Consider the following 27923-nt stretch of genomic DNA (forward strand, 5'->3'; position numbering starts at 1 on the left):
TCAGCCTCTCTCCTTGTTGGGCCGTCCCTGTTGGCTCCCAGGGTCGGCTATGGGGAGGGTGGAGACTCCTGGGAGTCAGCTCACTCCTTAAAGGGTTCCCCCGCGGCCCACCGGTCCTCCCCAGGGCCCAGAGGAACACAGCTGCGGCCAGAGGAGCCGAGCGTCCGCTGACATGCCCGAGGCTAAACCAGGTGGCTTTGGCACTTCCCCCTGCGGAGCCCTGTCCTTTCTGAACGGGGACGGGGCTCCTCGCTCTGTGATTCGGGGGAATGGGGCGCCTCCTCTGTGGGGAGCCGGCTTTCCCCCCCTTGCGTGTTGGGGGCAGGTCCCCTTCCCTGTGCGTTGAGGGTGAGGGGGTCCCTTTGTGGGGACTGGGGAGGCCCCTCTCTGGGTGCGGAAGGTCTGCCTCTGCCTGTGTGTGTGAATCCCGGGGCGTCTGCGTTAGGGGACGGGTCCTCTGGGTGGGGATCGAGCCTTGCTCTGTGGCAGCGGTTCTCAACCTGTTGGTCGCGACCCCTTTGGCGGTCGAACGACCCTTTCACAGGGGTCGCCTAAGACCATCCTGCATATCAGATATTGACATGACGATTCATAACAGTAGCAACATTACAGTTATGAAGTAGCAACAAAAATAATGTTATGGTTGGGTCACCACATGAGGAACTGTATTTAAAGGGCCAGAAGGTTGAGAACCACTGCTCTGTGGGGTGCACAGAGTCAGGGCGTCCTGTCTGCGTGGTGAGGGGAGCTCATGAGGGTGAGGGCTCCCCTTCCTGTAGGAACCAGGGCTTCCAAGTCAGAATCAGGGGCCCTAGTATAAGAGCTCCGAGCCTTTTTTTATGTGCAGACTGGGGGGCACTTCTTGATATGGGGGTGGGGGCCGCTCTTGGTGGGGAAATGAACCTCACGGGGTGCCCAGGCCTCTGGCCCCAGGTCAGCCAGGCTGTGGGGTGGGGGTGCAGCCCCTCACTGCCGCTGGGCCCCCCTGGACCCTGGAGCCAGCAGGCCGGCCTGCCAGCAGAGGTGCTGTGGTCAGCACGAGGTGTCCGGTTTCCAGCACAGGCGGGCGGGCGGAAGAGCTAATTTTACCCCCAGGACCCAAAGGTCAGGGCCTGTGGCCTGGAGCATGGGGCACAGCCGGCCGGGGCGAGGGGAAACCTGATCGCACACACTCAGGAGTAGAGATAAATTTAATTTGTCTGGAAGGGGGCTGGGTTGGACCCCTGGGTCTGAGGGAGGAGGGGCTGGGGGCCTGGACTCCTGGATCTGAGGGAGGAAGGGCTGGGGGCCTGGACCCCTGGGTCTGAGGGAGGAGGGGCTGGGGGCCTGGACCCCTGGGTCTGAGGGAGGAGGGGCTGAGCATGTGCTTAATCGGTAACACCCATCTCACAGCGGCCAAAACGGCCCCGAAAGGCAAAGATGAGGCCAAACCTGCTGCCGAAGAAACCTCTCCCAAGGAAACCCCCACAGAGGAGGCCCCCCCGCAGTCCCCCAAAGGTGAGACGGTGTCCCGGGGGCTCAGCAGAGCTTGGACCTCACCGCCCAGGCTCCCCTGGACCTTCTGCACTCTCCCTGTCCTCCCACGGTGCCCCCAGAGCTGACCCGCCCCTCCCCAGCCTGCCATGGCTCCCCAGTGCCCCCCGAGACAGAACCCAGCTCCCCAGCCTGGCCTGCAAGCCCCACCCCACCCCCAACACCTAGCTGATTGGTCACTGAGTCTTGCCAGCTGGGAACGGCCCCGTCCAACTTGGCGCCTCTCCTATTGCAAAGCCCCACTCAGGACCATCCAGTCCACCCTCCCGTTCACAGATGGGGAAACTGAGGCCAAGGGGCTAGGCCGGCCTGGCCAAGGTCACGCAGCTTCCTGGGGTCACACGGTCTCTCCCAGGTCAGGAGAGGCCATGACATACCACGGCCTTTGGCTTCTGAGCAGAGGGTCCCCTACTGGCTCTAAGCGCTGTCCCCGCAGTGGCCTGTTGCCCCTCCCAGTGCCTCAGACCCCGTCCTGTCTCCCACCAGAAGCCCCATCTGAGGAGCAGTCCCCCACTGCCGAGGAGCCCACGGGCGTTTTCCTGAAGAAGCCAGACTCTGTGTCTGTAGAGAATGGTGAGGGGCCTGGGGGCGGAGGGGCTGGGGGCCTGGGCTCCTGGGTCTGAGGGAGGAGGGGCTGGGGGTCTGGGCCCCTGGGTCTGAGGGAGGAGGGGCTGGGGGCCTGGACCCCTGGGTCTGAGGGAGGAGGGCCTGGGGGGCTGGACCCCTGGGTCTGAGGAAGGGAGCTGGGGGCCTGGACCCCTGGATCTGAGGGAGGAGGGGCTGGGGGCCTGGACCCCTGGGTCTGAGGGAGGAGGGGCTGGGGGCCTGGACCCCTGGATCTGAGGGAGGGAGCTGGGGGCCTGGACTCCTGGGTCTGAGGGAGGAGGGTCTGGGGCTCCCAGCCTCCAGTCCTCTCTAGAGTCTGGGGTTCCCACCTGACCACTCCCTCTCATCCTTCACTGCCCCCCCACTCCCCCAGGAAAGGATGTGTTGATCGTGGCCAAGGTGAACGGGAAGGAGCTCCCAGGCAAACCGACCATCAAGTGGTTCAAGGGGAAGTGGCTGGAGCTGGACATCAAGAGCGGGGCCCGGTTCACCTTCAAGACCACCCATGACTCCGCCAACAACGTGAGGGCCAGGGACACGGGTGGGGCCAGGGCTGGAGCCGCGCAGGCCTGTGAACACCTGGGTGTCATCCTGGGCCTGAGTTCCCAGGGATGGAGGCTGCTCGGGGCTGCTTGGTAGAGGTTGTGTTGGGCAGGAGGGGAGACCGTTGGGGTTCAGGCACTTGGGCACGGTGTGTGCGCTCCCAGAAAGTCTCAGGGGGTCAGGGCAGGGGCCTCAGGCCTGGGTGGGGTGGGGAGAGAGGGCGGTGGGGTGGGGGAGTGATGGTGGGTGGGGGAGGGATTGGAGGGAGAGTTGTGGGTGGGCTCTGGGGAGGTGGTCACGTGCACCCACACTCCCGGCCCCGGCCCCCAGGTGTACAACGTCGAACTGCACATTTCGAAGGTGGTGCTGGCGGACCGTGGCGACTACCGCCTCGAGGTCAAAGCCAAGGACTTCTGCGACAGCTGTGGCTTCAACATCGATGTGGAGGGTGCGCTGCCGGGGGTGGGATGGGAGGGGGTGGGGCCGAGGGTTTGGGGTCTGGGGTGGGGGACCAGGTCCAGGGGCCAGGGTGTTCCCGACTGGGGAGACAGGCTGCATGCTCAGAGCGTGAAGGGGGAAGGGTGCGGGCGGTCGGCTGTGCCTGCGAAGGCTCGGGAGGCAAGTGCAGTCCTTGCAGGGTCCCGGCACACAGGTTTGAGAAAGGGGACGGAGGGCGTGTGGGTTAGGGGGAGGGTGTGCGGGATGAACGGGAGGTGACACAGATTTGGGGGCACGTGCATGGAGCCCTGAGGGTGCACAGGCGCTGGGCGTCTATAGCCCAGGAAGTGTGGGTGCTTAAATCTGGAAGGAGGATGCCCAGGCCTGAGGAGAAGGGCATGCTGGCCCGGGTGGAGGGGGGATAGGCTGCCAAGAGGGTGGTACCTGGCAGCCAGGGAAATGAGTCTGGAAGCAGAGGGGTGTCTGGGCCTCAGAGAGAGGGTGTGCTGGCCCACGAGGTGGGAGGGGGCGGCGCGGGCCCGGAGGGGGTGACGTGGGCCCGGAGAGGGTGACGTGGGCCCAGAGGGGGTGACGTGGGCCCGGAGGGGGTGGCGCGGGCCCTGCGGGCTGCTCTTGGTCTGCGACAGGACGTGCCTCCAGCTCACCTTCTCTCCCCCCTTTGCCCCTCCCCAGCGACTCAGGACTCCGCGGGGCCGGTTCTAGAAGAATTCAAGCGTTCGTAAGTGACCCTGGACCCTGGGGTTCCCCTTGGGAGAGGGAGGATCGGGGAAGGCAAGGAGTGGGGACCCAAGGTGAGCCTGGGGGGACTTCAGAGGAGTTCACGCCCCCCTCTCCACGGCCGCAGGGGTGAAGGGAAGTCCGAAGACGCGGGCGAGCTGGATTTCAGCGGCCTGCTGAAGAAGAGGTGAGCAGAGAGAAGAGGGAGGCTCAAGGAGGAGGAGGGGGAAGTGAGGCCATCTATCCGGCCCTCCACCACCGCCTCCATCCCCCCACTGCCCCCCCACCAGCCACCCAGCGTCTGCCCGCCAGTTCACCTCCCTACACACCTTTTAACCCTCCACCCTCACGTCCACTTTCCTACTCATTCCGGCTCCTTCTCATCCGCTTGTTCACCCAATCCAACACCTATGCAGCCATGTGCCCACCCACCACCTGCCAATCTCACCCGCCCATCCAGCCAGCTCCCTACTGACCCATGGACTGATCCATCTACCCACCTACCTGCCTGCCCTTTGCCCATCCCTCTACCCACATGTCCATTTACCCACCCGCCGTCTCCCCGCCTGCTCTTCTGTCCGCCTGCCGTTACACTGAGCCACCCAGTTCCGAACGGGGAAGGGATGGCATCTGATGTGGGGGTCAGAACTGTCCCCCAAGGCGGGGGGCAGACTGCGGGGGGACAGACAGGATGGAGGCCAGGAGACCAGGGCGGAGGCTGGGGCGATGGTCCAGGAGGGAGAGAAGAAATGATCACAGGCCCAGAGACAGAAAGTGGCCCGGGCAAGGCACCCAGCAGGTGGGCGGAGAAGGCGGGAGGAGACCCCGCGGTGACCTGGCCTGCCCCCAGGGAGGTGGTTGAGCAGGAGAAGAAGAAGAAGAAGGACGACGATGACCTGGGCATCCCGCCTGAGATTTGGGAGCTCCTGAAAGGGGCAAAGAAGAGCGAGTATGAGAAGATCGCCTTCCAGTACGGAATCACTGACCTCCGGGGCATGCTGAAGCGGCTCAAGAAGGCCAAGGTCGAGGTCAAGAAGAGTGAAGGTCAGTACCGGCCTGAGGGAGAGGGGCCCTGCGGCATCGTGGGTATCAGATGTTGGGACCCCGGACCCATCTTTTGGAGGCCCCAATCGGAAGAGTAAGAGAGTCCTCTTCTCAGGGACCTCCAAGCTCTTGACCTTGACCTCTTTTTGACCTTGGAGAGCTCATGGTCTGGGGAGGGAGACTTGGCAGCTCTGGGATGACCAGGGCGGTGAGGACCTCTTAGCTCCACCCGCCCTGCGTCCCTCGCCCTCCAGCCTTCACGAAGAAGCTGGACCCAGCCTACCAAGTGGACAGAGGCAACAAGATCAAGTTGGTGGTGGAGATCAGTGACCCAGACCTTCCCCTCAAGTGGTACAAGAACGGCCAGGAGATCAAGCCGGGCAGCAAGTACGTGCGTGTGGCCGTCTCAGAGTGGGCTGGGGCGGGGATCTGGGGCCCAGAGAACCCCCCGAAATAAGGCTGGCCACTCTGAACCCAGAAAGGGCACTCCCTCCCCCATGTTCAAAGTCCGAGTACCTCAGTAGACGACTAGACAAAAGCACTGGAGACCAGGAATTCCGTTGAGAAGAGACCCAAATGGCCCGTGTGCTGTGAGGTACACATTCAGTCGTGCAGATGGTACAAACAGCAATAACAGTAATAATGCAAATCAGCCCTACCTGGTTTGGCTCAGTGGATAGAGCGTCGGCCTGCGGACTGAAGGGTCCCGGGTTCGATTCCTGGTCAGGGGCACATGCCCGGGGTGTGGGCTTGATCCCCAGTGGGGGCCATTCAGGAGGCAGCTGATCAATGATTCTCTCTCGTCATTGATGTTTCTGTCTCTCTCTCCCTTCCTCTCTGAAATTGATAAAAATATATATATATGTATTTTTTTTAAGATTTTTTTTTTAAATATATTTTATTGATTTTTTACAGAGAGGAAGGGAGAGAGATAGAGAGAGTTAGAAACATCGATGAGAGAGAAACATCAATCAGCCGCCTCCTGCACATCTCCCACTGGAGATGTGCCCGCAACCCAGGCACATGCCCTTGACCGGAATCGAACCCGGGACCCTTCAGTCCACAGGCCGACGCTCTATCCACTGAGCCAAACCGGCTTCGGCTAAAAATATATTTTTTAAAAAGATACAAAAAAAGCCCATTTTGATGGTTCAATTTTAGGTATTTGTCTTAAGGGAACCATGGTGGTTATGCATATGTAGCTGCAAGGATGCTGACCTAAGCATTGGCTATTGTAGCAAAACATGGAAAACAACCAAAATGTACAATTCTGTGCTCAGGTGCTGTAAAGATATTCTAAAATACATGCTGACTGGGAGAGCTGTTTACGATTATTGTGTGCAGAAGCACACTTCCCATCTGCTTCATAAAATGTTATTTGCATATCCTATATAATAAAGAGGTAATATGCAAATTGACCACCACACCCTCACACAAAAGATGGCCGCCCCCATGTGGTCAAAGTTGGCCACCATAAGATGGCCAGCAGGGGAGGGCAGTTTGTGGCGACCGGAATGGCAGGGGAGGGCAGTTGGGGGTAATCAGGCTGGCAGGGGAGTGGTTAAGGGGCAATCAGGCAGGCAGGCAGGCAGGCAGGCGAGCAGTTGGGAGCCAGCAGTCCCGGATTGTGAGAGGGATGTCCGTCTGCAGGTTTAGGTCCGATCCCACAGGGACATCCTCTGAGGGGTCCCAGATTGGAGAGGGTGCAGGCTGGGCTGAAGGACACCCCCCCCCCAGTGCACAAATTTTGTGCACCAGGCCCCTAGTCTATTATATAAAAGCCTAAGTGACCATTGCAACCAAACGACCGGTCGACCAGTCACTATGACGTGCACTGACCACCTGGGGGCAGACGCTCAATACAGGAGCTGCCCCTGGTGATCAGCGCGCTCCCACAGCCAACCTTCCACAGGCCTCATGGTCCCGATCACCAGCCTGGCCGAGGGACCCCACCCGTGCATAAATTTGTGCACCGAGCCTCTCGTGTATAGATAAAAAGATTGGCAAGACAGAGGCCAAAATGTTTGCATTTGCTGGGACAGTTATGGATGGGTCCTTTTTTTTAGGATTTTTTATTAGTTTTTAGAGAGAGAGGAAGGGAGAGGGAGAGAGAAAAACATCCATGTGAGAGAGAAACATCCATCAGCTGCCTCCTGCATGCCCCCTACTGGGGATCAAGACTGAAACGGGGGCATGTGCCCTGATCAGGAATTGAACCTTCAGTATGTGGGACAACGCCCAGCCAACTGAGCCACACTGGCCAGGGCTACATGGGTTCTTTTTAAAAATGGCTTTTTCCCCCTTGGCTGTGTTTTCTCAATTTGTCGCCATGAGCATTTGGGGTAAGATAAAAAAGTTGTATTAGTGAAGGTGCGGGTTAAGTTGCTGTAACGGAGTCCCTAGAACACATGACTTTAACTAGGGCTGTATTTCTAGCTGGTGGAGGTAGGGGGACCAGCTCTTTTCTTACGGACTTTTCGGCATCCGAGTTTCCCTATTTCTGGCTACACCGTCTGTATGGTTGAAGCTGGGCCGCAGGCACATCTGTGTCTGGAGGAAGGAAGGAGGGAAGGAGAGAAGTCCACAGCAGGCACTCAAAATTGGAGAGGACCTAGCACAGTGGTTCTCAACCTTCTGGCCCTTTAAATACAGTTCCTCATGTGGTGACCCAACCATAAAATTATTTTCGTTGCTACTTCATAACTGTCATGTTGCTACTGTTATGAATCGTCATGTAAATATCTGATATGCAGGATGTATTTCCATTGTTACAAATTGAACATAATGAAAGCGTAGTGATTAATCACAAAAACAATATGTAATTATATATGTGTTTTCCGATGGTCTTAGGCGAACCCCGTGAAAGGGTCGTTCGACCCCCAAAGGGGTCGCGACCCACAGGTTGAGAACCGCTGGGATAGAGTGTCAGCCTGTGGATTGAAGGGTCCCAGGTTTTGATTCTGGTCAAGGGCACATGCCCGGGTTTTGGGCTCGATCCCCAGTTGGGGGCCTGCCGATCAATGATTCTCTCTCATCATTGATGTTTCTATCTCTCGCTCCCCCTCCCTTCCTCTCTGAAATCAATAAAGAAATATATTTTCAAAAAAAGAAAAAGAAGTTGGACTGTGTACCCCCTCCCCCACAGTTTGTCTCTGAGCGGGAGTGCCTTGCCTGGGAACTGGTGGGCGGCTGCACCCCAGGGCCAGGGTCTGCTCCAGGCCCTGGACCGAGGTGAGGTTCTTGCACCAGGTACGTGTTTGAGAACGTTGGTAAGAAGCGAATTCTCACCATCAACAAGTGCACGTTGGCGGACGATGCCGCGTATGAAGTCGCCGTCGGCGATGAGAAGTGTTTCACGGAGCTCTTCGTCAAAGGTGAGGCCGGGGTGGGGCCTGGGCTTGGGGACTGGGGTCTGGAGGGGCTCCGGAGACCACTTGACCTCCTGTCCCCCACCCCCTGTGCCCACAGAACCTCCAGTGCTGATTGTGACACCCCTTGAGGACCAGCAGGTGTTTGTGGGCGACCGGGTGGAAATGGCCGTGGAGGTGTCGGAAGAAGGCGCCCAGGTCATGTGGTGAGTGAGCCCCCATCTCCACTCAGGTGCCCTCCGCTTCTCTGCACCAGCCCGATCTTTACGGCCTCTCGTGGAGACCCTGGGCCTCTACCCGGGAGTCCCCCAGAGGCCTCAGCCTCTCTCTCCAAATTCTGACCCACACCATCTAGAAATTCTAGAGCAGTGATGGCGAACCTCTGACGCGCGTGTCAGAGGTGACACGCGAACTCATTTTTTTTGGTTGATTTTTCTTTGTTAAATGGCATTTAAATATATAAAATAAATATCAAAAATATAAGTCTTCGTTTTACGATGGCGGCAAATATCAAAAAATTTCTATATGTGACACGGCACCAGAGTTAAGTTAGGGTTTTTCAAAATGCTGACACGCCGAGCTCAAAAGGTTCGCCATCACTGCTCTAGAACATCTGACTTCTACCTATTCCACCCCTTTTCCTGATCCCTGCTATTTAAGATTCATTAAATCATTTATTCATGCCCTAACCGGTTTGGCTCAGTGGATAGAGCGTCGGCCTTCGGACTGAAGGGTCCCAGGTTTGATTCCAGTCAAGGGCACGTACCTTGGTTGGGGGCACATCCCGCAGTAGGGGGTGTGCAGGAGGCAGCTGATCCATGTTTCTCTCTCATTGATGTTTCTAACTCTCTATCCCTCTCCCTTCCTCTCTGTAAAAAACCAATAAAATATATTTTTAAAAAATCATTTATTCATCCATTTGACCAATCATCCATCCTCTGGCTTATCTATTCATCTCCCCAGCCCCCCAGCCCCATCCCCCCATCCACTCATCCATTCACTCATCTAGTCATCCATCCATCCATCCATCCATCCATCCATCCATCCATCCATCCACCCATCCACTCACCCCCCCATCTACTCCTCCATTCACTCATCTAGTCATCCATCCATCCATCCACCCATCCACTCACCCCCCCATCCACTCATCCATTCACTCATCTAGTCATCCATCCATCCATCCATCCATCCATCCACTCACCCCCCGATCCACTCATCCATTCACTCATCTAGTCATCCATCCATCCATCCACCCATCCATCCACCCATCCACTCACCCCCCCATCCACTCATCCATTCACTCATCTAGTCATCCATCCATCCATCCACCCATCCACCCACCCCCCCATCCACTCATCCATTCACTCATCTAGTCATCCATCCATCCATCCATCCATCCATCCACCCATCCATCCATCCATCCACCCATCCACTCACCCCCCCATCTACTCCTCCATTCACTCATCTAGTCATCCATCCATCCATCCATCCATCCACCCATCCATCCATCCATCCACCCATCCACTCACCCCCCCATCCACTCATCCATTCACTCATCTAGTCATCCATCCATCCATCCATCCACCCATCCACTCACCCCCCCATCCACTCATCCATCCACTCATCCATTCACTCATCTAGTCATCCATCCATCCATCCATCCTCCATCCACCCATCCATCCATCCATCACCCACCCACTCACCCCCCCATCTACTCCTCCATTCATGCATCCCACATCTGTTCACCCATCTGACAGATGTTTAGGAAGCACCTTCTGTGTGGCGGCACTCTTCTCTGTGTTGAGATAAACGGAAAGAAAATATGTCACCATGGCCCCTGCCTTCGTGGAGTTTATAATCTGGTAAATTTCCGGAGCATGTGGGTGTGAGAGACGGAGACAGCTATTAGTCAAGTCATCACATGAATAAACATAAAAGTTTTGTTTTGACAAGCGTTTCAGAGGAGCCGTAACTGATTAACTGATGCTGGAACCAGTTTTTAAAAAATCCTCACCCGAGGATATGTTGCTGTTTTGTTGTTTTTTTTTTAAAAAAAAACAAACATATTTCTTTATTGATTTCAGAGAGGAAGGGAGAAGGAGAGAGAGATAGAAACATCAATGATGAGAGAGAATCACTGATTGGCTGCCTCCCGCACACCCCGCACTGGGGATTGAGCCCGAAACCCAGGCATGTGCCCTTGGCCGGAATCAAACCCGGGACCCTTCAGTCCACAGGCCGACGCTCTATCCACTGAGCCAAGCCGGCTAGGGCTGTTGCTGTTTTTTTTAATTGAATTTAGAGAGAGAGGAAGGGAGGGAGGGAGGGAGGAGGGAGAGAGAGAGAGAGAGAGAGAGAGAGAGACACCTACTGTACGAGCCCTGACTGGGGATCGAACCTGCAACCTAGGAATGTGTCCAGACCAGGAATCCAACTGGCGACCTTTTTTTTTTGCTGTATGGGATGATGCACCAACCAACTGAGCTACCCGACCAGGGCTGTAACCACCTTTTTTTTTTTTTTTTTTAAATATTTTTATTGGTTTCAGAGTGAAAGAGAGAGAGAGAAACATCAATGATGATGAGAGGGAACCATTGATTGGCTGCCTTCTGCACGGGCCCCTCACTGGGGACTGAGCCTGCAACCCAGGCATGTGCCCCTGACCAGAATCGAACCTGGGACCCTTCAGTCCGCAGGCCAACGCTCTGTCCACTGAGCCAAACTGGCCAGGGCTGTAACCACTTTTTAACAGGAAGAAGGGACTCCAGAAGACAGGGAAGACTTCCTGGAGGAGGTGACGGTTGAGCTGAGATTTTGAGGGATCAGGAGGAAGAAGGAGGAAGGAAGGAGTGTCCAAGGCAGGGGAAGAAGCACTATTTACAGAGGCTGAACTATTTGGCATTTCTCTGTGACCTCAGGACGCCCTCCATGTTCCTTTCTCTTCCCGTGACCTCTTTTTGTGTCCCCTGACCTACAACGGACCTGGAGGCACCTCCCGGTGGCCTGTGACCTCCTCCCCTTTTTCTCCCCTGGACTCTCACCTGGGACCTCTTCATTCAGGCTGCCTCTGCCAACCTTAATCCCTCTTCCCTCCCGTGACCTCCCTTTGGACTCCGGACCCCCACCGAGGACTGTGTTTCTGACCCAGGACCCACCCTCTGACATCCGGACCCCTCCCTCCCCGCTTTGCGTCCCCTCCCCCCAGGATGAAGGACGGCGTGGAGATGACGAAGGAGGACTCCTACAAGGCGCGGTACCGCTTCAAGAAAGACGGGAAGCGTCACATTCTCATCTTCTCAGAAGTGACCCTGGAAGATGCGGGTCGGTTCAAGGTCATGACCAACGGCGGCCAGTGCGAGGCTGATCTCATTGTGGAAGGTTCGGGGGCCCCTGGGTGGGCGGGGGCCCCGGTGCATGCTTCTCCGTGCTGCTCAGCGTCGCTCAGGCCCCACTTTGGGATTGTCCTTGATGCCTCTCCTTGCCTCACACCCTTCATGCAATTCACCAGCAAGTCCTCAGAGGAGATCCTGAATCTGACTACCTCCGTGGCCCCCTCTCCCCCTACCCCTCTCCGACTCCTCCCCCCACCCCCCACCCCCCACCACCCCCGCCCTGGTCCCGGTCTCCATCCCCTCATGCTCAGACCATTCTATACGGTGTCCCAAAATTCACACAAGAAGTAATTTTGATAGAAAATACAGGTTTATAATTAAAAATGGTAAATTTTTTATTGATTCATGAAGTATATAGCATAGGGTTATGTATGGAATAGCACATTGTCAGGTAAATGGCCGCCACGGCTTTGCTGGCACATACGCAAAGCCGTGGTCTTCATTGTCCCTGCTCCTGGGCCATAATTGGCACTTGGTAATGCTTATCAAATTGATGGGATTGAAATCAAAGGGCAACAGATACTGGAATCTGCTTCAATAAACCAAGTAAAATTAGGCTTTTACTTTTTGTTGTTGTTGTTGTTAATACCCACGCAAAATTCAAATCTTGCGTGAATTTTGGGACACCTTATAGTAGACTCCTTGCTGGTTGTTCTGTTTCCACACCTGCTCCCATCACACACACACACACACACACACACACACACACACACCAACCAGTGATCCTTGTAAAATGTCAGTCAGATGGTCACAATTGAAGACCTTCTGTCGTCTGGGTGATGACAGTATTGCTCCCATGTCCACCTCCTGGATTGATTATTGGACTATGGGTGTCTAAGATGTCACCCATTTTTGCAAACTCCTGTGAGTCTACAATTCTTTCAATATGACAAAAGCTTGCGTGGCCGGCATGGCTCAGTGGTTGAGCACTGACCTCTGCACCAGGAGGTCACGGTTTGATTCCTGGTTGGGGGCTCAGTCCCCAGTGGGGGGCGTGCAGGAGGCAGCCGATCGATGATTCTCTCTCATCATTGATGTTTCTCTCTCTCTCTCCCCCTCTCCCTTCCTCTCTGAAATCTATAAAAACATATTTAAATATGACCAAAAAAATCAAGCCATTTATGGACCAAGTTAATTATGTCATATTCACATGTAGCCCTAAGAACGGGCAGCTTTTAATTACTGATGTGGAATTATTTCCAAGACACAGTAAGTCCTTACTTAACGTCGCCGATCGGTTCTTAAAACTGCGGCGAAATGACCTATAACGAAACCATTCTTACCGAAGGCCGAGTGACAGAAACAAGAGTTAAGTTCCTGTCACATTTGATTGATGTCACTACAAAGTGATGTTGAAAGAAATGACGTTATTCAGGGACCTGCTGTATATTTTTAGGAGAAAAAGCAAATGTGCTGGCTGTTATTTGCATACTAGAGGCCTGTTGCACGAAAAGATTCATGCAATAGGCTTTCCCTTCCCCCGGCTGCCGGCACTGGTTTTCCTCCGGCCCCCGGGACCCAGGCCTTTGCTCCGGCCGGAGCCTCCTTCAAGCCTTTGCTGCCCCGGGTCGGGTTGCACATGGGGACCCCTGCTGCCCCGGGTCGCAGATAGCAGGCCCGGATGGCGTCAGGGCAGGCGGGATGGCGCTGTCCCACCCTGCCTGCAGTATGCAAATTAGCCACCATCTTTGTTGGCGGTTAATTTGCATATTGTGCTAAATAGCCAATGGGTGGCGTAGCGAAGGTATGGTCAATTACCATGTTTGTCTATTATTAGATAGGATGGGGGAAAGAGGGGAGGGAGGGAGGGAGGGAGGAAGGGAAGGAGGAAGGGAGGGAAGACAGAAAGAAAATGTATGTACGCATCTGTTTTTACAGCTCTAGACTGGATGGGTGACGCCTTCAGAGAAGGGCCTACGTCTAGATGATTGGTGGTGGGTGGGGATGAGACTTCCCCTCTATATCTAAAGCCTCTTCTAATTTAATTGAATTTTTGTTCATCCTCACTCGAGGATATATTTTCTATTGATTTATTGTTTATTTTTATTGATTTCAGAGAGGAAGGGAGAGGGAGAGAGAGATACAAACATCAATGATGAGAGAGAATCATTGAACGGCTGCCTCCTGCATGCCCCCCACTGGGGGTCGAGCCCGGAACCGGGCATGTGCCCTTGACTGGAATCGAACCCGGGACTCTCCACTCCATAGGTTGACGCTCTATCCACTGAGCTAAACCGGCTAGAGCTACTTTCCATTGATTTTTAAAGAGAGTGGAAAGGAGGGAGGGAGGAGAGAGAGAGAGAGAGAGAGAGAGAGAGAGAGATCGATCAACTGGTTGCCTCTTGTAAGCATTTGTAAGCATCCTGGCTGGGGATTGAACCCACAACCTGGGCATGGCCCTGACTGAGACTTGAACCCGTGACCTTTCTGTGCACAGGACAACGCTCCAACCAACTGAGGCTCACCGGCCAGGAGTGTATTTTTTTAAAAAAATATTTTTATTGATTCAGAGAGGAAGGGAGAAGGAGAGAGAGACAGAAACATCAGTGATGAGAGAGAATCACGGATTGGCTGCCTCCTGCACGGCCCCCACCGAGCCCACAACCCAGGCGTGTGCCCTGACTGGGCATCGAACCATGACCTCCTGGGTCATAGGCCAACGCCCAACCACCGAGCCACGCCAGCTGGGCAGCATTGTTTTATTTAAAAAAACAAAAACTTTAAAAATGTAAGTCAGGCCCTAACCGGTTTGGCTCAGTGGATAGAGCGTCGGCCTGTGGACTGAAGGGTCCCAGGTTCGATTCCGGTCAGGGGCATGTACCTTGGTTGTGGGCACATCCCCAGTAGGGAGTATGTAGGAGGCGGCTGATCGATGTTTCTCTCTCATGGATGTTTCTAACTCTCTATCCCTCTCCCTTCCTCTCTGTAAAAAATCAATAAAGTATATTTTTTTTAAAAAAGAATTGTTATAGAAATAACGGAATTCTCAAACCGCAAGAGAAAGTAAAAAAAATCATAATCATAAAAAAATAAAAATAAAAATGTAAGTCAGATCCCCGCTCTCTTCCCATCACCCTGAGCACTCCGGCCTTGCTCAGACTCCACACAGAGTCCTCTCCTGGGCCACAAGCCCCGGGATTGGGCCCCGGCTGCCCTGCCCATTTCATCTCCTACCACGGCTCGCCTGCCTGCTGTTCTCACACCAACAAGCCCGCTCTGCTCCACTGGGCCTTTGCACACGCCGTCCTCTCTACCTGGGGACCCCTGTGTCCTCCTGTGGGCTCGTCCCCGCCTCCCCTCAGGCTTCATGGCTCCTTCCTGTGATGTAAATGTGTTTCCCAGTTCACATGTCTGTGGACAGACGGGAGTTGTGACAGCCCCCTCTCCTTCTCTCCTCGTCCAGTGAAACAGCTGGAGGTCCTGCAGGACATTGCGGATCTGACAGTGAAGGCCTCGGACCAGGCCGTGTTCAAGTGCGAAGTGTCTGACGAAAAGGTGACGGGCAAGTGGTTCAAAAATGGGGTCGAGGTGCGGCCCAGCAAGAGGATCACCATCTCCCACACGGGGAGGTGCGGAGTAGACTATGGAGGTGACTGGGGGGATGGGGCGTGTGTATCAGCTAGCGCTAGCTGCGTAACAACCATCCCCAGACTTAGTGGTTCCGAAGAACAAGGACTTATTTAATTGAGACTGTGGGTCGATGGGAGGCTGGCTGATTGAGGATCGCCTTCCTGGTGCTTGTGTGGTCAGCTGAGTGTCAGTTCTGCTCACCCTCCTGTGCGGATTTGGAGGTGCTGGGCTGTGTCTGCGCTGGTCCTGATGATGCCTCATCTCCTAGTAGGGCTGGCCCTGGCATCATCACGTGCTAGAAATGGTTCTGAGGGCATGCAGGGGAACATGACTGTGTGGCCTGGGCTGGGAACTGTCCCGTATTGCTTCCACCATATTCCTTTTTTTTTTTTAATATATTTTATTGATTTTTAAAAAAATATATTTTATTGATTTTTTACAGAGAGGAAGGGAGAGGGATAGAGAGTTAGAAACATCGATGAGAGAGAAACATCGATCAGCTGCCTCCTGCACATCCCCCACTGGGGATGTGCCCGCAACCCAGGTACATGCCCTTGACCGGAATAGAACCCGGGACCCTTCAGTCCGCAGGCTGACGCTCTATCCACTGAGCCAAACCGGTTTCGGCTATTTTATTGATTTTTTTACAAAGAGGAAGGGAGAGGGATAGAGAGTTAGAAACATCGATCAGCTGCCCTCTGCACACCCCCCACAGGGGATGTGCCCGCAACCAAGGTACATGCCCCTGACCGGAATCGAACCTGGGACCCTTCAGTTCACAGGCCGACGCTCTATCCACTGAGCCAAACTGGTTAGGGCATTCCTTTTTTTTTTTTTTGCATTGAAATTTTTAAAGAGAGAATGAAAGGGAGGGAGTGGGGGGAGAGAGAGGGAGAGAGAGAAAGAGAAACACGGTTGTGAGAGAGACACATGCATTGGTTGCCTCCCGCATGCACCCTGACCAGAGCTGGGGATCGAGCCTGCAACCCAGGCCCACGCCCTTGACTGACGTTCTAAGCACGGAGCACGCCGGCCAGGGCACTTGCACCGCATTCTGTTGGGCGAAGGGAGTCAAAGGCTGCACGCTCTCCTGGCAAGGGGCGTGGACAGAGGGAGGGGAAATCGTGGTCCTATTTGCAGTCTGTACAGAATGCCACCGTAGTGCCACCGGATGCCGTGTCCTGTGGGGTTCCGGACGGCAGCCCCGGGAGGAACGTGGCTTTCTCTGGGTTCTGTGTAGGAGCCCTGCCTGCTTGTGGTTTCAGTGAGAAGAAGAAGCCCTACAGGTCACAGGGCACCCACTGAGTGCCGGGGAGCTTTCTAAGTGCTTCGCAACCCTGGTGGGGATTGTTACCACTGCCTGTATTTTTTTTAAAATATATTTTTATTGATTTTAGAGAGGAAGGCAGAGGGAGAGAGAGAGAGAGAGAAACATCAGTGTTGAGAAAGAATGGTCGATCGGCTGCCTCCTGCGTGCCCCCACCTGGGGATCGAGCCCGCAACCCAGACATGTGCCCTTGACTGGAATTGAACCTGGGACCCTTCAGTCCATAGGCCGACGCTCTATCCACTGAGCCAAACTGGCTAGGGCACCTGTATTTTTTAGAAATATATTTTTTAGAAATATATTTTTATTGATTCCAGAGAGGAAGGGAGAGGGAGAGAGAATCATTGATCAGCTGCCTCCTGCACGCCCCCACCTGGGGATCGAGCCCACAACCCGGGCATGCACCCTGACTGGGAATCAAACCGTGACCTCCTGGTTCATAGGTCGCCGCTCCACCCCTGAGCTACACCGGATGGGCATCATTGCCTGTATTTTATAGATGAAAACTGAGGCACAGAGAGGTTAAGTAACTTGCCTAAGGCCACACAGCTAGGAGGGGGCAAAGCTGAGATTTGAACCCAGAGTTCCAAAGGCCAGAAGAAAAAGGGTGGGTGTGGTCCAGCTGGGGTTGCTCAGTGGTTGAGCGTCAACCTGTGAACCAAAAGGTCACTGGTGTGATTCTCTGTCAGGGCACATGCCCCATTGGGGGTGATCCCCAGTAGGGGGCGTGCAGGAGGCAGCCCATCAGTGTTTCTCTCTCATCGATGTTTCTCTCTCTATCCCTCTCCTATCCCCTCTCTCTAAAATCAATTTTAAAAAAAATACTAAAATGAAATAGGGCGGCCCTAACCGGTTTGGCTCAGCGGATGGAGCGTCGGCCTGCGGACTCAAGGGTCCCAGGTTCGATTCCGGTCAAGGGCATGTGCCTGGGTTGCGGGCACATCCCTGGTGGGAAATGTGCAGGAGGCAGCTGATGGATGTTTCTCTCTCATCGATGTTTCTGGCTCTCTATCCCTCTCCCTTCCTCTCTGTAAAAAATCAATAAAATATATTTAAAATAAGAAAAAAGAAAAAGAAAAAGGGTGGGTGTGAGCATGTACATTGCATCGAGGAGGATGTTTCTCCGTGGTGGTCCCAGGGCGACCTGGCTTGACCTCTGCCCTGTGCCCCCAACCCCTTAGGATCCACAAGCTGGTGATCAATGACGTCCGCCCGGAGGACGAGGGGGACTACACGTTCGTGCCCGATGGCTATGCCCTGTCTCTCTCAGCCAAGCTCAACTTCCTGGGTGAGGGGCCCCTTTGTTCTCCCCAGGGCCCAAGTGCCCCCTCAGGAGTAAACTTCCCTCAGTGCACACTGTGGGGGGGGGGGCAGTCAGACAGAAGATGAGGGAGAGCGTAACCAGGGGGGGACCAGTGGGACAGTCACGGTCCTGAGCCCACCCCAGCACCCCCGGGGCCCGGGTGACCCCAGGCCCTCCCCTCTGCCTCTGGGGGTGGGGGTGGGATCGGGCCCCATGGATTTAGACCTAACCATCCCCTCTCCTGTGTTCACCAGAAATCAAGGTGGAGTACGTCCCCAAGCAAGGTAGGGACCCTGTGGCTTTGGTACCTGGGGCCGGACTCCTCGGTCTGAGGGAGGAGGGGCTGGGGGCCTGGACTCCACCCCTGGGTCTGAGGGAGGAGGGGCTGGGGGCCTGGACTCCTGGGTCTGAGGGAGGAGGGGCTGGGGGCCTGGACCCCTGGGTCTGAGGGAGGAGGGGCTGGGGGCCTGGACCCCTGGGTCTGAGGGAGGAGGGGCTGGGGGCCTGGACTCCTGGGTCTGAGGGAGGAGGGGCTGGGGCCTGGACTCCTGGGTCTGAGGGAGGAGGGCTGGGCCTGGACCCCTGGGTCTGAGGGAGGAGGAGCTGGAAGCCCGAGTCAGAGGGAGGAGGGGCTAGGGCATGGACTCCTGGGTCTCTATGGCTGGGGCCACCCAGCTTCTCCAGAGACCCCCTGGAGGGCTTTGGAACGGTCCCGCTGCTGACTCCCATGTTCCCGGAATCCCGTCTCTGCCGCTAGAGCCACCGAAGATCCACCTGGACTGCTCGGGGAAAACCTCGGAAAACTCCATCGTGGTCGTGGCTGGGAACAAGCTGAGGCTGGATGTGGCCATCACGGGGGAGCCCCCTCCTGTGGCCACCTGGCTGAAGGGGGACGAGGTATGTGGGGCTTCCCCTGCGCCCTGACCACCTGGCCGCTCGGCTCTGCTGGGCAGCTTTAGGCAAGTGGCTTTCCCTCTCTGAGCTGTAAAATGAGGATTGTGATTCCTTCTTCAGAGGGTGCTTTTGAAGATTGGAGATTCAGTTTGTCCATCTCAGGGGACTGTCCCAGCACATGGTGGGTGCTCTGTCCATCCATCTCTCCATCCATCATTCTCCATCCATCCGTCTCCCCACTCATCAGTTAATCGGTTAATTCACCCATCCATCCACTCATCCAGTATTTAATCTATTTGTCCCGTAGCCAACCCAGTTATCCTGTCCGTCCATCCACCCACCCACCCATCCATCCATCCATCCATCCATCCATCCACCCACTCATCCATCCATCCATCCACCCACTCATCCATCCATCCATCCATCCACCCATCCATCCATCCATCCATCCACCCACCCACCCATCCATCCACCCATCCATCCATCCATCCATCCATCCATCCATCCATCCATCCACCCACCCACCCATCCATCCATCCATCCATCCATCCATCCATCCATCCACCCACCCACCCATCCATCCATCCATCCATCCATCATCCATCCATCCATCCATCCATCCATCCATCCACCCATCCATCCTTCCATCCATCCATCCATCCTTCCATCCTTCCACCCTCCATCCTTCCATCCATCCATCCATCCATCCATCCATCCTTCCTTCCACTCAACAAATATTTTGACCTTGTATGTTCCAGGCCCTGGGACAGTCCAGTGTGTCTGCTCTGGGCTTCAGTTCCCTCTCCTGTAAAAGGGAGAGACTCTGTCTTCATTCATCCCTTCCCTCGGCAAACACCCCCGAGCTCTCCTTTCTGCCAGGCCCTCTGTGCAGGCACCACGCCGATAGCCACGCATCAATCACTGACCACGCAGCCCCCGCCTCCCGGGAGCCCTCGCGCTGGGAGAGGGGCAGACACCCGCCCGGATAGTCAGAGTCCAGGGTGATGGGGCTGAGATACAGGGAGGCACCCGATGCGATGAGAATTCAGGGGATGGGCCGTCACTTTCCCTTGAGGGCATCCAGGAGGGCTTCCTGGAAGAGGCGGCACAGAGGGCTGAGAGGAATGAGAACAGTAGAGCAGAGAGATACGTGGGTGGGTCGGGACATTGCCTGCAAAGTCTTGGCACGAGCCAGTCTGGTGTTTTCAATGGAGGGCGGGGAGGGCCGTAGGGAGTGATGAGTGAGGCCGGTGCAGATCCAACGGGTCCTTTGTGCTGGCCCACGGCCTTGGTAACTGGGTCCCCCGACTCCTGGGTCTGAGGGAGGAGGGGCTGACGGGAAGCCGCGGGGAGATTCGAGCAGGGGGGCAGGGGGGGCTGAGGAGGTCTGGTGGGGAGAGGCGGCCCACGGCCCTCGGGCGCTGTGCCCAGGTGTTCTCGGCCAAGGAGGGCAGGATGCGCATCGAGCAGCGGGTGGAGTGCAGCAGCTTTGTGATCGAGAGTGCGGAGCGGGCGGACGAGGGCCGCTACACCATCAAGGTCGCCAACCCCGCTGGCGAGGACGTGGCCTCCATCTTCGTGCGGGTTGTGGGTGAGCAGGGGGAGCCGAAGGGGCTGAGCTGGGGGTGGCTCCCTGAGGCCGTGAGGAGCCCCCTGACCCTCCTCTCTCCCCCCCACCCCCCCCAGATGTCCCAGACCCCCCGGAGGCGGTGCGGGTCACCTCAGTCGGAGAGGACTGGGCCATCCTTGTCTGGGAGCCGCCCAAGTATGATGGGGGACAGCCAGTCACCGGTGAGTGCCTCGCACCAGTTCCCGTGACCTCCGACCCCCTGGGCCCCCTGGTTTCTCTTTGACCTCCCAGAGTCCTTAGCATCCTCGGTGCCCCCCCTTCCCCCCCAGACCTGGTTTCCATCTTTTTAAAAAATATATATTTTTATTGATTTCAGAGAGAGGAAGGGAGAGGGAGAGAGAGAGAGAAACATCCATGATGAGAGAGAATCATTGATCGGCTGCCCACTGGGGAGGAGCCGGCCACCGGGGCATGTGCCCCGACGGGAATCGAACCCGGGACTCTTCAGTCCGCAGGCCGACGCTCTATCCATTGAGCCAAACTCCCTGACAACCTCGGAGTCCTCCCTCAGAGCAATAGGCTGGGATTTTCTGTGAGCCCTGACCCCCGGATTTATGACCCGTGGCCCCATGACGGGTGAACCCTGGCTGCTGGTGACCTTGAGATAAACCCGAAAGTCCTGGCCTCAGGCCTCTCTGGGCCACGTGGCCTGTCCCTGTGACCCTCGCTGCCCCAGCGGGCCTGTGACCCCTCCGTGGCCGCTCCATGACCCCGGCGACTCTCTGCCTGGCGGCGGGGCAGGGTACCTCCTGGAGCGGAAGAAGAAGGGCTCCCAGCGCTGGATGAAGCTGAACTTCGAGGTCTTCACCGAGACGACCTACGAGTCCACCAGGATGATCGAGGGCGTCCTGTACGAGATGCGGGTCTTCGCCGTCAATGCCATCGGGGTGTCGCAGCCCAGCCTCAACACCAAGCCCTTCATGCCTATCGGTGAGGCCCCCCCGCCCCCTCACTGGGCCCCCGCCTACCGCTCACCCCTGCCCTGGCTGTCGCTGACCTCTGACCCCACAGAGTCTGCCGGCTTCTGCCCGCTCTCACCCGAGGACTCAGCGCATTGGCCCTGAGCCCCCCCCCCCCCCTCCTGCCCCGTTCCTGGCCTCCGTGGCCCTACGCTCTGTGCTGCCGCCTGAGTATCGCGTTGACCTCTGACCTAGCAGACTAACGCCTGTCTCCGCCCTCGGAGACCTCACTTTTCCTTGATATCTTGTTTTCGTTTATTTTCAGTTGATTTCAGAGAGGAAGGAAGAGGAAGGGGGGGTGGGGAGAGAGAGAGAGAGAGAGAGAGAGAGACATCAATGATGAGAGAGAATCATTGATCGGCTGCCTCCCGCACGCCCCCCACTGGGGATCCAGCCCACAACCCAGGCACATGCCCTTGACCGGGAATCGAACTGTGACCTCCTGGTTCATAGGTCGATGTGCATCCACTGAGCCATGGCCGGCCGGGATATCTTGGTTTATTTTTTAATTTTTTTTTATTTTTAAATATATTTTATTGATTTTCCACAGAGAGGAAGGGAGAGGGATAGTTAGAAACATCGATGAGAGAGAAACATCGATCAGCTGCCTCCTGCACGCCCCCCACTGAGGATGTGCCCGCAACCCAGGTACATGCCTTTGACCGGAATCGAACCTGGGACCCTTCAGTCCGCAGGCCGACGCTCTATCCACTGAGCCACACTGGTCAGGGCCGGGATATCTTGCTTTAATTATTGTCGATGATGTGTCCTTGCTCATGGACTTCTGGCCCTCTCTGACCAGGGACTCCAACTCTGACCCGTGACCCTCCCTGCTGACCCCTGACCTCTCACTTACCCCCACCGCCCCTTTCCCTGGATCCTTACAGCGCCCACAAGTGAACCCCGGCACCTGACAGTGGAGGACGTGACAGACACCACCACCACCCTCAAGTGGAGGCCCCCCGACAGGATCGGGGCGGGCGGCATCGACGGGTACCTGGTGGAGTACTGCCTGGAGGACTGTGAGTGGCCGGCAGGCCGGGGGGCGGGGCTCCCGGGTCCCCGTGGGTGTCTCGTCCCATCTGTGGAGCCCGGTCATGGTGCGCAATAACTGTCAGCTGCCGCCAGTTCCGGGCCGGGGAGGGGCCGGGGCTGCGGGGCCGGCGGGTCGGTCGGACGGTCGGTCGGTCGGAAGGCAGATCCCGGCACCGCCCTCTCTCCAGCCGAGGAGTGGATCCCCGCAAACACGGAGCCCGTCGAGCGCTGTGGCTTCACCGTCAAGGATCTTCCCACAGGAGCCAGAATCATTTTCCGGGTCGTTGGGGTCAACATCGCGGGGCGCAGCCAGCCGGCCACTCTGGCTCAGCCGGTCACCATCAGGGAGATCGTGGGTGAGCGCCCCTGACCCCTGACCCCTGACCTTGCCCTCCCGCAGACCACGCGGGTGTCTTCTGGCCAGGCCTTCCCAGGCCATCGCTAGGGTCCCCCCCCCCGACAGTCTCATCGCCGTGGTCTCCTCGTCCCTCTCGAGGGTCCCCAAGCCCAGCGCTGACCTCCCTGGGGTCTGTCCGCAGAGCAACCCAAGATCCGACTCCCTCGCCACCTGCGCCAGACTTTCATCCGCAAAGTCGGGGAGCCCATCAACCTCGTCATCCCCTTCCAGGTGCGTAGCGGGGGGTCAGGGTCGGGGGTCAGGGGTCAGGGGCCAGTTCCCACAGGAGGGCCCCGGCCGACCTCTGCCCCCCGCTGCCTGCCCAGGGAAAGCCGCGGCCCCAGGTGGTGTGGACGAAGGGCGGGGCGCCCGTGGACGCCTCCCGCGTGAACGTGCGCACCAGCGACACCGACACCGTGTTCTTCGTGCGCCAGGCGGCCCGCTCGGACTCGGGGGAGTACGAGCTGACCGTGCAGATCGAGAACATGAAGGACACGGCCACCCTCCGCATCCGGGTCGTGGGTGCGTGGCCGGGGCGGGGCGGGCACCGGGGCCGGGAGGGGACAGAGGAGGGGGGTCGGGGTGGGAGGCGAGGACATGGGAGTGGGGGGCAGGCCTGAGCGGTCAGGACAGGACAGGAGGCGAGGGTGGACATTTAGGGGCCCTCGGGCTGGCCGGTAGCAACCACCTCCTTCCAGAGAAGGCAGGGCCCCCCGTGAACGTGACGGTGAAGGAGGTGTGGGGCACCAACGCGCTGGTGGAGTGGCAGCCCCCCAAAGACGACGGCAACAGTGAGGTCACCGGGTACTTCATCCAGAAAGCCGACAAGAAGACCATGGTGAGGGGCCGAGGGCCGGCGGGCGGGGTGAGCTGGGAGCTGGGGGTGGGGGGGTGCGGGAAGGCGCGGGAAAGCCGCCAGGGGTCAGAGCAGGCGCTTCCGCCCCCCTTTTCCAGCTGGGGAAACAGGCCCCAAGAGGTTGGGAGAACGGGCTGGGGCTGAGGTTTGGTGCATGATGGGTTTTCTTTCTTTTTCATTGTTTTTTTGTTAATCTCACCTGAGGATATTTTTCCCCATTGAGTTTTAGAGAGAGTGACAGGGAGGGAGGGAGGGTAGGAGAGAGGATGGGGGGGGCGGGGGGAGAGAGAGAGAGAGAGAGAGAGAGAGAGAGAGAGAGAGAGAGAGAGAGAAACATCCATGTGAGACACACATCAATCTGTTGCCTCCCACACCCTGACCAGGGCCGGGGATTAAACCTACATTCCAGGTCTGTGCCCTTGACTGGGAATCAAACCCATGACCCTTTGGTGGGAGGGCCGGTCCCTAACCACTGCGCAACACCAGCCAGGGCATCTTTCTTTAAATGGAGGTAAAATTCCCATAACGACATTAAGCATTGATTTCGAAGTGGCTTTTAGTACATTCCCAGTGGTGTGCCACCGCCACCTCTATCTAGTCCCCGGGACACGTTTTTTAAAAAAAATTATTGTTATTGATTTCAGAGAGGAAGGGAGAGAGAGAAAGAGATGGAGAGAGAAACATCCATGATGAGAGAGAATCCTTGATCAGCTGCCTCCTGCAGGCCCCACCCTGGGGATGGAGCCTGCCACCCGGGCATGTGCCCTGAGCAGGAATCCAACTGTGACCTCCTGGTTCATGGGTCGATGCCCAGCCACGGAGCCACGCCGGCCGGGCTGGTCCCGAGACATTTCGCACCTGAAAGGAAACCCCGTATCCACTAAGCAGTCACCCCCTCCCCTCCCCTCCCCACTCCCCGGGCGACCCCCACCCCGCTCCCGGTGTCTGTGGGTTTGCCTCTTGGTTGCCTGGGAACAGAATCGCCCAAAATGTGGCCTCTGGTGCCTGGCTGCTCTCACTCAGCCTCCTGTTCTCCAGGTTTCAGGGTTTCCTCCCTTTTCCTGGCCCAGTGATAGCCCCCGACTTGGCGGCTGCCATGCTGTGCTTCTCCATTCATCCGCGGATGGGCGTTTGGGTGGTTCTCTCTGCCGGCCGCTACGAAGGGCAGGCTTGCTGGCTTCGCCCACATGTGGGGGTGCCTTCCTCACCCCCCCCCCCCGCCCTTCCCGGGTCTGTGTCCCTGACTTTTCCGCCCCTCCCTGTCCCTCCCGCCAGGAATGGTTCAACGTCTATGAACACAACCGCCAAACCCACTGTACCGTGTCCGACCTCATCGTGGGCAACGAGTACTTTTTCCGGGTTTTCAGTGAGAACATCTGTGGGCTCAGCGAGTCCCCCGGCGTCTCCAAGGACCCGGCCCGGATCCTCAAGACGGGTAAGGCCCTCCCCTCGCAGGGCCCAGTCCCCCTCGCGGCGGCGGCCTGGCCGTGGTGGCTCCTCTGCACCCCCCGCCCCGGACCCCAGGTTGGTGGCACCGGGTGACAGAGGAGAGGCGGCTGGGAGCAGCGGGCTCAGTGGCCTCACAGGTTCACCTGCCGCCCGCCCGCCCGCCCGCCCGCCCGCAGGGATCAACTGGAAACCTCCGGAGTACAAGGAGCACGACTTCCGCATGGCTCCCAAGTTCCTGACGCCGCTGCTGGACCGCGTGGTGGTGGCCGGCTACACTGCTGCTCTCAACTGCGCCGTCAGGGGCCACCCCAAGGTGCGTGCGCGCGCACGTGTGGGGCGGGCGGGCGGGCGATCCTGGAGGGGCATCGTCAGCAAGATGGAGCCCCTCCCCCTCCCATCACAGCCCCTCTGCCTCCCGGGCTTGTCTCGTCTCAGTTCACGGAATTTGCTCCCTTTTAACCGGCTGGTCAAACCCACCTGCCACCAGTTTCTCTAAATAAAGTTTTATTGGAACATGGCCCTGCACACTCGCTTGTGTGTTGGCCATGGCCTCAGACAGCTCAGGGCCCACTGTCCTGAAATAGCGACTACCTGGCCCTTTGCAACCGAAGTTTGCTGACTTCCGGTCTGACTTACAAGTTGTTTTGTTTTTTGTTAATCTTCACCAGAGGATATATATATTTTTTAAAAATATGTTTTTATTAATTTCAGAGAAGGAAGAGGGAGAGAGAGAAACATCAATGATGAGAATCATTGATTGGCTGCCTTCTACATGCTCCCCACTGGGGATTGAGCCCGAAACCTGGGCATGTGCCCTTGACCGGAATTGAACCTGGGATCCTTTAGTCCGCAGGTCGACGTTCCATCCACTGAGCCAAACCGGCCAGGGCTAGAGGATATTTTTTTACATTTATTTTTTTTTTTAGAGAGAGTGAAAATGAGAGGGGGGAGAAAGGGGGAAAGAAACATTGATGAGAGAGAGATACATCGATTGGTTGCCTCTCACATGTGTGACCAAGGCTGAGGATCAAACCTGCAGTCCAGGTACATGCCCTTGACCGGGAATCGAACCTGTGACCCTCTGACTCGTGGGCTGACACTAACCATCGAGCACACCGGCCAGGGCTGCCTTTCACATTTTCAGCTTTGGCCCCGGCCGGCACACCGTGGGTTCATTAGTTCACCTCCTCCATCTCCATCTATATGCTCATTCGTGGGCTCCACGCATGCATTCACCCCATGCGGCCATCAGGAGGCGGCACAGCCAACGTGAGGACTCAGACCTCCCGCCCAGGGCCCGTTCTCCACGGCCCAGGCACCCTCTCTGAGCTGCCCGCCTCCCCCCTCCCCTCCGCAGCCGAAGGTGGTCTGGATGAAGAACAAGATGGAAATCAGGGAGGACCCCAAGTACCTGATGACCAACTACCAGGGGATCCTGACGCTGAACATCCGCCGCCCGTCCCCCTTCGACGGGGGGACCTACACCTGCCGCGCGTTCAACGAGCTGGGGGAGGCGCTGGCCGAGTGCAAGCTGGAGGTCCGAGGTGAGAGCTCGTGCCCTTTGCAAAGCTACGGGAGTCAGACCCGCTGGGGGGTGCAGGGTGGCGGGGAGGAGGCCGCCCGGGGCGTCGGAGGGCGGGGCGGGGGCACCGGACCAGCCTGGGTAGTGTCCCAGGTTTCCCAGGGGAGTTGAAGGACAAGAAAGAAGCCAGTGAGGAGAGCTTAGCAAGTGACGGCTGAGGCCCCCAGTGGGAGGCGCGTGGACACAAACATGGGTTACGGCAGAGGCCCCGGGGCTGCGGGAGCCCAGAAACACGCCTCCCTTCTGCACAGGCTGCCCCAGGCTGTCCCCCCCTCGGCCCACAGCCCCAGCTGTTGGTCCTCCTCCTTCTGAATGCTCGCCCGCAGCCACCCACCTCCGTGTCTCTCTCCAGCCCACCCCACACGGGGCCCCGAGGACACTCTGTCCAGGGGTGACCTGCCCTCCAGGGGCTCCCCAGCAGCCCAGGCGCTCCTCAGCCTGGAGTCATGGTCCTGCATCTGACCCCCCCCGCCCCTCTCCGGCCTCATGTACCCCGTTTTCCTCCACGCTGTTCCGGCCACACCGAGCTGTTGGCAGCAGGACAGACCGGCCGTGCTTCCTCCTGGCCCTGGGCCTTTGCACGTGCCATTGCATCCACCCAGAACATGCTTCCTCGTCCCCCCGCCCGCCACCCCCCCCCCCGCTATTCTCTGTGGGGAGCCTGCTATCCAGGTCCCTCCCGACTGGGACATCCCCTGGCCCAGATGACAGCCGGCAGATGGAAGGGACCCTCCACAAGGGCTCAGAGACCTCAGTCACACCCCCAGGCCGCCGTCCCCTTTATCAGCTGTTCATCAGCTCAGAAAGACCCCCATCCAGGGTTCCGGGGTCAGCCTGTTGCCAGCCGCTGCTCAGAAATCCCTGCTCAGCTGGGATGGTCCCAGTTTGGGGTTCAAAGCTACAGCCCTGGCCGCGGGGTGGCACCGGCAGAGATGAGGGTGGGGAGCCAGGCGGTGAAGGGGAGACGGCGCTCCCTGCTGGCCAAGCGAGTCCAGCAGGCGGCAGGGCCGGCGGGGCACTGGCACAGGGGAAGCGGGGTCCCTGCGTCCCCGGCAGCCACCCCCTCTCCTCTTGTCTCCCCAGTGCCGCAGTGAGCTCCCCACCCCCGGATCGCGCCTGCTGAGCCTGAGCGGAGCCCCCCCACCCCCCGACAGCGGCTCTTTGCAGGAGCTGTCACTGAGCCGAGAAGATAACAATCTTGTCTGGAGACACACGTGTCTGTCCTTCTTGATCTGTAGCCCTGCCTTCCTCCCGGGGCA

At 57.5% G+C, this 27923-nt stretch overlaps 1 protein-coding gene across 1 annotated transcript; it reads left to right on the forward strand.

Moving 5' to 3' along the window:
• The first annotated feature begins 37 nt into the window (after positions 1-37).
• Positions 38-27873, forward strand: MYBPC2 (myosin binding protein C2). Its single transcript, XM_036307233.1, has 28 exons — positions 38-191; positions 1393-1497; positions 2020-2106; positions 2513-2661; positions 3013-3130; positions 3814-3859; positions 3986-4045; positions 4709-4902; positions 5157-5289; positions 8152-8276; positions 8371-8476; positions 11476-11648; positions 15066-15231; positions 17741-17847; positions 18117-18146; positions 18620-18759; positions 20188-20347; positions 20443-20547; positions 21128-21316; positions 22233-22367; positions 22569-22736; positions 22920-23008; positions 23104-23299; positions 23476-23615; positions 24909-25068; positions 25259-25395; positions 26440-26626; positions 27748-27873. The coding sequence occupies exons 1-28, from the start codon at positions 173-175 to the stop codon at positions 27756-27758; spliced, it is 3435 nt and encodes a 1144-aa protein (XP_036163126.1). The 5' UTR covers positions 38-172; the 3' UTR covers positions 27759-27873.
• Positions 27874-27923: the final 50 nt, after the last annotated feature.

Source organism: Myotis myotis, unplaced genomic scaffold (assembly GCF_014108235.1).
Source record: "Myotis myotis isolate mMyoMyo1 unplaced genomic scaffold, mMyoMyo1.p scaffold_m19_p_45, whole genome shotgun sequence".
Lineage (NCBI taxonomy): Eukaryota > Metazoa > Chordata > Mammalia > Chiroptera > Vespertilionidae > Myotis > Myotis myotis.